We start from the raw sequence: 8,735 nt of genomic DNA, 5'->3' as shown, positions 1-8,735 counted from the left end.
TAATCTTTTAAAAGGAGGAGGCAGTTGGCGGGCCCCCTGACCTGCGCCCTGGAGGCTGGGCATCACCTGTACAGCCACAAACTGCTCACTCGTCAGTGAAAACGCGCGGAATGGAAAACACCTGAGTACACATTCCAACTTTTTTTTAAATTAAATATGAGCAGATATTGAAAAAAATGAGAACCTAGCCTTTTTTTAAAAAAGTTATTTTTGACAGCTTTTTGCCTCTCTCTGAAGACAGCATTTACACTTAAAATTAGCATTCAGTGCGATTAATGTGAAATTTTTTTTTTCTCTCCCCCCATAAAGGAAGGTTTTCTCCTCGGAGATGTGAAAGGCGAAGCCAAGAACAGCATTACTGACTCGCAAATGGATGATGTTGAAGTTGTTTATACAATTGGTTAGTCTGTCCACATTTTTAATACCATGCTTGGTCTCAGGCCAAATATGCCTGCCTACAGTTTTGAACAAGGGCATCTTGCAGCAAGATCCAAACTGCCAGACCCTGGGGTACACACTGATATAAAGCACACACATGGAAGGGTTATTTTGTAACATTAATGGCTAAAAAAAAACCCCAACAGTTTTACTGTATAGTAATTTGTTCTTAGGTCCTTGAGTAGCTCCTCTTTGCCAAATATCTTGTCACATTAAAGATAACTTAGGGCTTAGATGTTTTTGTCTTGACCATGTAATAAACTCTCCTGGACAAACTTAGCTTGTTTCAGTGATGTGAACTGTAATACACCTGTTACCTAATTTGGAGCTTGTAAAACACTGTGTGTGAAGGCTACAAACTGTATTTCATTGAGCAGATGCCAGATGTAATTTTCTTTATAGTCTTCATAGCGAATGTGCATTTTATACTAGCCCTTAACAGAAACATAGGTATATGTGCACATGCACACACATTTAACTCCACACAAACAGAGAACAAGGTAATACAGTGTGTGCCTTCTTTTCAATCTTCCTGAAAATAGGTAGGGGGAAATTGCATCAGGCAGTCTTCCAGTTATCTATGCTATGACTTTCTGTTCTCCAACCTCTTCTTTCTTACTAACAGCATCCATACCTTGCTGCAGAGTAACTCAAGTGAAATCCTTCACGTTACATAATACTTCTGTACTCAGCAGGAGGGAAGGAAAAATGAAGTGCCTGATTTGATTTTTCACTTGACAAAACAGAAAAATATATTGAGAAATACAGTTTATACAAGTGGTTCCCTTTACATTTGAAAAACTAATTAGAATAGTTAACATATGTCCTTTATTTAATTGCATATGAATGCATTTAATTTTAAGAAATTATATAAAATTCTTTCTTGGTTCTTCTACCAGTTTAACTCTGATCATAGCATACAGAATAATATATATCTTGAACTGATGAACCCAGAGTAATACTACTTTCTCTTTCCAGATATCCAGAAGCACATTCCATGCTACCAGTTGTTCAGGTAAGAATCTTAAGTAAACAGGTATGAAAAGCTTAAATTAACCTAACTTAAACTTTTCAAGAGTTAAACTACATTACTGAAAATCACCTGGCTGTACTATAGTAGCCATATCCTTTGGAATTACAGATGCAAAGTGCCTATGTTATTCCTGTTTCGGTTCATGTTCTTTTTTGAGTGTTTTGTCTATGCATGTAGAAATAAAGATAAGGCATATGGCACATTCTGGTGAGCTGTGATAACATATAAACTACAGAATAATGTCAACATACTGGAAAAAACACCATTGTTTTCTAAAAGCATAGATCCCAACCCCTCACCCTCAAAAAAAGGAAAGAAGTAGAAAGGTAGCATCAGCCTTAGGCTTCTAAGTGGGTCAGAAAAAGAAACACTTGAAACTACCCTGTGGCAGGAGTAGTTTCAAGTACTAGTATTTCGAGTTCCCTCACAGATGGGAACACAGCTGAAGAGGTTTGCACCCCTATAAGGGGAGAATCTCAACACCATAACCTTCTCAAATCTCTCTAAAAACTAATAAACCCAGCTACTATTAGAAAGGCATTTCATATCAAATTGAAGGCATCTTACTCTTATTGTAGTTGAGAGCGTACAGATAATACCTTTAATTTGTGTCCCAGTACCACCAATGCCAGAACGTCTGTCCCCTACAAGGCCACCTATGTAGCTACTTGAATAATGAAGTTAATTGCACTGTCCTAGTAGACAAGCTGTGCCAGCATAGCTTTATGTTTATCAGGGGGAAAAAGCTATTAAAGTGAGATGACTGCAAGACTGCTAGGAATTAATTATTTCTACAGTAGCATTTTCCCCCCCTCTAATTGTCCTAATTTTCTTCCAGCTTTTATAATTCTGCAGGAGAACTGAATGAACTTGCCCTGAAGAAAATACTGTCAGGCTGTAAGAAGGTATTTTATTTTCAAACCTAAACCATACCAAGGAGCTCACTCATATTTTGGGGATTGTTGTGACTGTAGCTCTTGTATGAAGCTTTTCCTTCTCTCTTTTAAAATCTTGCATGCAGTTGCTCACAGTACTGGTCAAGGCAGCTGCATCAGGTTTTCCCCCAAAAGAATAGTTCAGGTTATTTTTGACTAGTGTTTGCCTACATGTATGTCACAACTTTTTTTTTTTTTTCTTTCTAATTTCTCAAGTGAACAGTTCAAATATTCCAGATAAATTCTACTGATTTCTGGGTCATGATCAGTTGAGGTCAGCTCGCTCAAGTGAATAAACATCACTTTACCAGAAAAATTTACAGTCTTCTCCACAGATGAAAGTTTCACAAGGGGAAAGTGGAAGCTGGAAAGAGACAAGCATCAAAATAACAGAACAAAGTTCACAGAGTTTCAGTTTGAGCATGAGCTCAGAAAAGAGGCTGGTTCAACACATGTTTTTTTTAAGGAAAGTAAGAAGTTGTCATCCTGGAAGTGGGCTTAGATCTTTTAAGGCTTTCAGGTTAACTAACTGCTTGAAGACATCACCAGACACTTCAGATTCATGATTCTCTAACGAATCCTCTGTTCAACAGTAACAATTAATTTTCTTCTGCCTGCAGAGTGTCATAGGATGGTACAAATTCAGACGTAACACAGACCAGACCATGACATTCCGGGAAAGACTTCTTCATAAGAATTTACAGTCACACCTATCAAATCAGGGTCTCGTATTCCTTTTATTAACCTCTAGTGTGATGACAGAAAGTTGTTCTACTTACAAACTGGAACATGCCTTACATCGTCCACAAGAAGGGTAATTGGTTTGTTACTTAGTTGTCATAAAACAGTAACACAGTAGGTGCTATAACTTGGACCGGTTTCAGGTTTTTTGTTGCAACTGAATTATTGTCAACATTGTTTATTTCACCCTTGAAGTTTACACATTAAATAAGATTATTCCTTATGTTGCTAGAGCCCTGTTGAAATCTTATCCTGGAGTTCTGTTCAGCAATTTGCCTTTATAACTATCTATAGTAACAGTGTCAGCAGGCAGACACTGTCAGCTCATTTACACACATAAGCTGTTTGTCATTAATTTGTTTTTGTGTACAGGACTTGAACTATGCATGTTCATCTTCACATATCATTGAAATATTAAAATTCCTAGCAATTTTTGGTTATCGTCAGAGACATGCTGCCCATAGGTTAGGCTTAATGAGCAGGTATTGCTTTGCTGTGTGACCTGTACCCAGAAATGGGAAAAAACCTAGAAGGATTGCCCTGAGTCTTGTTGCTCTTGCAGTTAGTTTGCCTTTAGCCGTAAGTAGTCATCTATGTGTGATGTAATACATATAGCAAGAACTAACTACACTGTAAACATCCATCTGGGATGCTTAATGATCAAGAACTCTTAGCTCGGTCAGTTGAGCGTGGCACTAACAACGCCCAAGGTCGCAGGTTCAGTTCCCGCTTGGTCCCCATGTGTTGCCTGATCTAGTTGAGAAGTGGCGTTCCTGGCGACAGGGAAGTTGGATTAAAATGATCTCTAAGGTCCCTTCCAGCCTAGGCCATTCTGTGATACGATAGGATTCTAACTATCAAAGAGAGGCCTTTGGATGTTAATAAATCACATTTTCCTACTTCTGCTTTAAGTCTTTTCCAGAAAGTTCCTTTGGTGGTTACCAACTTGGGTATGGCAGAACAGCAAGGTTACAGAACAGTGTCTGGTTCCTGTGTATCTTCTGGTTTTGTGAGAGCAGTAAGACAACACAGGTACAATATATGCCCTATTTACTGAGAGCTGTGGCTTTCAGTTAATATATAGTTATCTTTCTATAAGTATTTAAGTGCTTTTGCAAATGCTGCAGCCATACCCTGCGCTCACTTGTTGACCTGTTTTCCTGCAATTATTTACCTTTCCAAGGTATGTGGAAATTACTTAAGTCCCATACTGTGCAGTGAGAGAAGCTGTCTGTCTCTACATGGGCACCTAGTGTTGAAGCTCAGAATGCTTCTTTATTAATTATAGCTCTTATTAAGTAAGCATTAGGATCATTAGCTTGCAGTTATACCATTATATTCTTGGTCCACAGGTCAGAATTCTTTTACGAAGATGGATCCTTACAAGAGGTTCATAAGATAAATGAGATGTATGCCACCTTGCAGGAGGAACTGAAGGCAAGTCAGGCCACTGCTGTATCAGGCAGTTCCATTTACTGTTAGTAGCTGTACACCAAGTTCTTGAAGTTGAAGACAAGCTTCCATTTGATCAAAAGCACAGTGATATATCCTCAAGTACACTGATAAATTCTCATTTAGATTGTTTTGAAGGAGCACTATCTGTAGTTTGTCAGAACTCCACTGCTCAGATGGGAACAAGTAAAACATCTTGAACACTGTGTTGAACGAGGTGCAGGTTCTCTCTAAAATCCACCTCAGGCTCTTTACTTAAGCTTTTTAATACTCTGTCAGACTTAAAATCATGAATACCTTTAAGGGTTTTGCAATAAGGTTAAAGTCAGCTTCTGTGAATACAGTAAATCCCATCAAATGCTCTTTCCTGCAGAAAATATGCTCTACAGTAGAAGCCAGTGAACGATCTGTAGAGAAGCTCTTAGCAGAGGTGAGACAATTAAAAGAAGAAATAAAGAGGAAAAAACAACAACGTTCTTCAGGTAAGTTTGGCAATGCCAGTCTTAGTAAGACTTCCAAAATTGGTTCGATTGGCAAAAGCACAAAACTCTATGAACATGAGGAAGCCAAAACAGCAGTGGTGGTAGCAGTGTACAATACAGACTGCAACTTAAGCCTTTTTTTCTCCCTCCACAGGAGACCGAGACTACCCAGGAGAGACAAAGGAGAATGTTCTCCTTTGTCAGGCATTGAAAACATTTTTCCCCAATTCCAGACTTCAGACATGTATTGTTTCCTTCAAAGGTAGACAGATAGCCAAGAACTGCTGTAACCTTGACCATAATATTAATGTCATGGACAAACTGACTCTCATGGTAGAGCAAAGAGACTTCACAGAAGCTGAAACAAGGCACCTAACCAAGCGTAAAGTCAGAGGGACCACAGGAGGATCCAAGTCATTTAAGAAATCCAGATCGCTGCATCCTCACCAAAAATTACTTCAAGACCAAGAGGACAGTGACCAGGAAAGGAAGCTTACTCTGAGTAGCACTGAAACAGATGAGGACCTGATGGAAAAAGCTAGGGACACAAATGAATACTCATACTCTCCTACTTTTTGATCTGTTAATGATTCATCCATGACTTTGCACCAAAAGCTGTTGCCAGCATGTTCAGGTGACGTATGCAAGGATAAAAAATAGTAGTACATTTTTGCAAAACACAGGTTTGAGGGTTTTGTTTTGTTCTTAATTTGTTTTTTTTTTTTCCCCTCAATGCATGAATCCTGTTTGGCAGAGACAAACCCAGATGACATTCCCTCATTTTGCCTTCCAGAGTTAAATCTGTATTCACTCTCTCGGGGTTTAAAGACTATACTGAGCAAGGTGTCAGCAGTCACATAACCACATCACACACCACCTCAGAGTAACACAACTTGAAGCTGCTGTTGAAGAAGCAGTACTACCCTCCCCTCAGCAGAAGCATCAAAAGAACACAGGTATCTGCTTAATGGAATTATCTGTGTACATAAATTGCCACAATGTAATTTACCCTTAGCTATCCACTACTTGTTTAATTTTTCCCCCTTCCAAACCAGCAAGGGAAAAACAGCCACTTGAACTTCAGCAAGACCTGTGAGAGGAGGAGGTGGTCCATACAGCTGCCCATTTCTACTCTTGCTTTCATCTTTCATACTTCCTTCAGAAAAGTTGAGGGACTTGACACTTCATAAAAAAGCAGCTGACATTCACCCTTCAGTCAGTCACACATCATGCTAGCCAACCACATTTCCAGTAAACAAGTCTATAAACATGAAAAAGTAGTTTTATTGTTTATTTCTTTATATTACTCTGGATACTTGATATTACATATCTTGGGGTCTGTGAGAAATGATGGGTTCTTGAACATAACTGGCATAAATCCTGTAAAAAGATGGAAAGTTTTTTTAATAGGAAAGTAGACTTGACTTACAAAACTCAAAAAGCATCATCATACTCACCAAATACATGGGCTCTTTTAATGGCTTTTGTAATTTCCTTCTGCTTCTTGTTACACAAGCCTAGAAAGAGAGAAATCATTTTCAGTCTCTTAAGAATAACCAAGTCATTAAAGGATGAACGTGATACTACTGGCAATTCCCTCTAGCTTTGTCTAAGTCTTCCTAGAAGACTACACATGTGCTTGTGTAAAGAGAATTAAGCAGTATTTTTTACTCCTTGATGAAGGCTAGTAAGGCAGAAGAACACCATTACAAAATGTATAGAGTTGACAGTAGCTGCTTTTGTAAAGGTGGGTGATAAGTAGTTGCTTGGACTCACCAGAGCATTAACAGTAACCAGTAAATGATCTGATATTTTACATACCTGTTATATGCCTGCCATAAATGCAGCCAGTGTGCGGAGAAATAAACTGGGAGAGAAGCTGTTTAAAATGAAGAAACCCAACTCAGTTTAAGAAATTTTTTTAGATAACTTTAGTTTCTTTTACTACTTGCATTTTGGGTTGGTTTTTTTTACAAAATTCAGTTCTACCTGGAGATTAGAAAAAGTATAGCCATTTAAGCTATATGACAGTGGAATTAGAATTGGGGACTCTATTTGGTAAATAAAGTTTTAACACCTGCACATAGGACTAGTAGACTGAACATATCACAGCTACATTATTTGACCCTCATCTGCACACATTCTTAAGTTTTAAATCCCAAAAGCATATGCATTTTTTGGTCTTTTTCCTTGTGAACTTGCTACACACACACATTTAAAAATACTAAACCAGTTACCTTCATCTAAGGACAGGAATTCTCAAACTCACCTGCACATTCTTGTAGTCTACATTTATTCCACACAAGATACATCTTTTAGGAGGCTCTTTATAGGGGTTCTCCATTTGTATGGGCTAAAATTAGAGAATTATCAGCATGTATAAGCTTCACAAGAAAAAACAAATAATGTTCATTATTTTCACCTGGGCAAAACATGCTTTGAAACCAAAAGCAGTATTTAGTGCATCACTGCAGTTAAAATATTTTTCTGTATCTCCAACACAGTGACTGATACGTAGTAATCTAAAAAACAGCTGCCTATGTGTTAGTAATAATGACAATATAACAAGTCAAAGCAATCCATAAGATAGGGCTTATATCCTTTGGTTAGAGGGCAATATCTACAGAAGCTAGTAGGAAGGTGGTTCTGTCTGGTAAGTCACAAGACTTTTTTTGAATTTAATTTCAATGCAGATGGCCTAAAGGAGCTTGTCTGCTCCCACACTTCAACAGAGAGGTCCCAAAATACCTCCCAAGCCCTGAAAGGCTCCTTACACTTCAAAACAGCACATAGCACCAAATCCTTGCAAAATACAAGTAAAAGAACTGTAGACTGGTTTGGGTTGTAAGAGACCTTAAAAATTATGTAGTTCCCACCTCCCCAGCCATGGGCAGGGACATCTGCCACTAGAGCAGGTTGCTCAGAGCCCCATCCAGCCTGGCCTTGGACACTTCCATGGATTGGGCATCCGCAACCTTCTGGGCAACCTGTTCCTGTGTCTCACCACCCTCACAGTAAGGAACTTCTTCCCAATGCCTAATCTAACTCTACCCTTCTCCAGTCTAAAAATCTTCCCCCTAATCCTAGAGGAATTCTAGTTTACCCTTGTAAACTAAACAGTCCCTCCCCAGCTTTCCTGTAGCCCCTTCAGGCACTGGCAGGGCTCAACAGCCCCAGCTCTCTCAGCCTGTCCTTGCAGGAGAGATGCTCCAGCCCCCAACTGTCTGTGTGACCATGCTCCGGGCCCACTCCAACAGGTCCACATCCTTCTTGTGTTGGGGGCTCCAGAGCCAGACTCAGAATGAAAAGATGACATTTTTGTAGACATAGTAAAATTAAGGCAGAAAAAGAACAATTTAGAATATGCTTGTTGGTACTAAACAACACATTTTTATGAGATAACCACCACAACAAGGGCATTCTCTTAACTCCTTTTCTCAACTGTGCAGAGGGAATCTGCTGCCTAAGGTTTTGCCCCACACTAGAGACATTAAGACTTAAGTGACCACAGTCAAGGCACGGGACAGCAGATGAACAGCGCCTCAGCGCTGGGTCCCTGCTCTCTCACACACCAACTCACTGAATTCATTTTTTTTAAGGAGCCTGAGCTACGTGAACACTGGAGTAAAGCGGTTCCACACGCCACTGCCGCCC

General features: G+C 39.3%; 2 protein-coding genes across 2 annotated transcripts; one reads left to right on the top strand and one right to left on the bottom strand.

Moving 5' to 3' along the window:
* The first annotated feature begins 315 nt into the window (after positions 1-315).
* Positions 316-5,660, top strand: FAM175A (family with sequence similarity 175, member A). Its single transcript, XM_009872583.1, has 8 exons — positions 316-400; positions 1,417-1,453; positions 2,310-2,376; positions 3,027-3,220; positions 4,060-4,179; positions 4,500-4,584; positions 4,973-5,081; positions 5,236-5,660. The coding sequence occupies exons 1-8, from the start codon at positions 370-372 to the stop codon at positions 5,658-5,660; spliced, it is 1,068 nt and encodes a 355-aa protein (XP_009870885.1). The 5' UTR covers positions 316-369.
* Positions 5,661-6,361: 701 nt separating this feature from the next.
* Positions 6,362-7,445, bottom strand: MRPS18C (mitochondrial ribosomal protein S18C). Its single transcript, XM_009872572.1, has 4 exons — positions 7,351-7,445; positions 6,903-6,960; positions 6,539-6,598; positions 6,362-6,461 (listed from the first exon to the last, which is right to left on the bottom strand). The coding sequence occupies exons 1-4, from the start codon at positions 7,423-7,425 to the stop codon at positions 6,385-6,387; spliced, it is 270 nt and encodes an 89-aa protein (XP_009870874.1). The 5' UTR covers positions 7,426-7,445; the 3' UTR covers positions 6,362-6,384.
* Between the last annotated feature and the right edge of the window lie 1,290 nt (positions 7,446-8,735).

This window comes from Apaloderma vittatum, unplaced genomic scaffold (genome assembly GCF_000703405.1).
Source record: "Apaloderma vittatum isolate BGI_N311 unplaced genomic scaffold, ASM70340v1 scaffold43910, whole genome shotgun sequence".
NCBI classification, from domain to species: domain Eukaryota; kingdom Metazoa; phylum Chordata; class Aves; order Trogoniformes; family Trogonidae; genus Apaloderma; species Apaloderma vittatum.
This window is presented reverse-complemented; position numbering and strand designations above follow the sequence as displayed.

Excerpts from the sequence above, each read along its gene's own strand:
- FAM175A (XM_009872583.1), top strand. The coding sequence starts at position 370 with ATGGATGATGTTGAAGTTGTTTATACAATTG. Across the intron at positions 4,585-4,972 it reads CCTTGCAGGAGGAACTGAAG|AAAATATGCTCTACAGTAGA; the intron begins GCAAGTCAGGCC and ends TCTTTCCTGCAG. Across the intron at positions 5,082-5,235 it reads AAAACAACAACGTTCTTCAG|GAGACCGAGACTACCCAGGA; the intron begins GTAAGTTTGGCA and ends CTCCCTCCACAG.
- MRPS18C (XM_009872572.1), bottom strand. The coding sequence starts at position 7,425 with ATGGAGAACCCCTATAAAGAGCCTCCTAAAAGATGTATCTTGTGTGGA. Across the intron at positions 6,961-7,350 it reads TAGACTACAAGAATGTGCAG|CTTCTCTCCCAGTTTATTTC; the intron begins GTGAGTTTGAGA and ends CATTTTAAACAG. Across the intron at positions 6,462-6,538 it reads TAAAAGAGCCCATGTATTTG|GATTTATGCCAGTTATGTTC; the intron begins GTGAGTATGATG and ends ATCTTTTTACAG.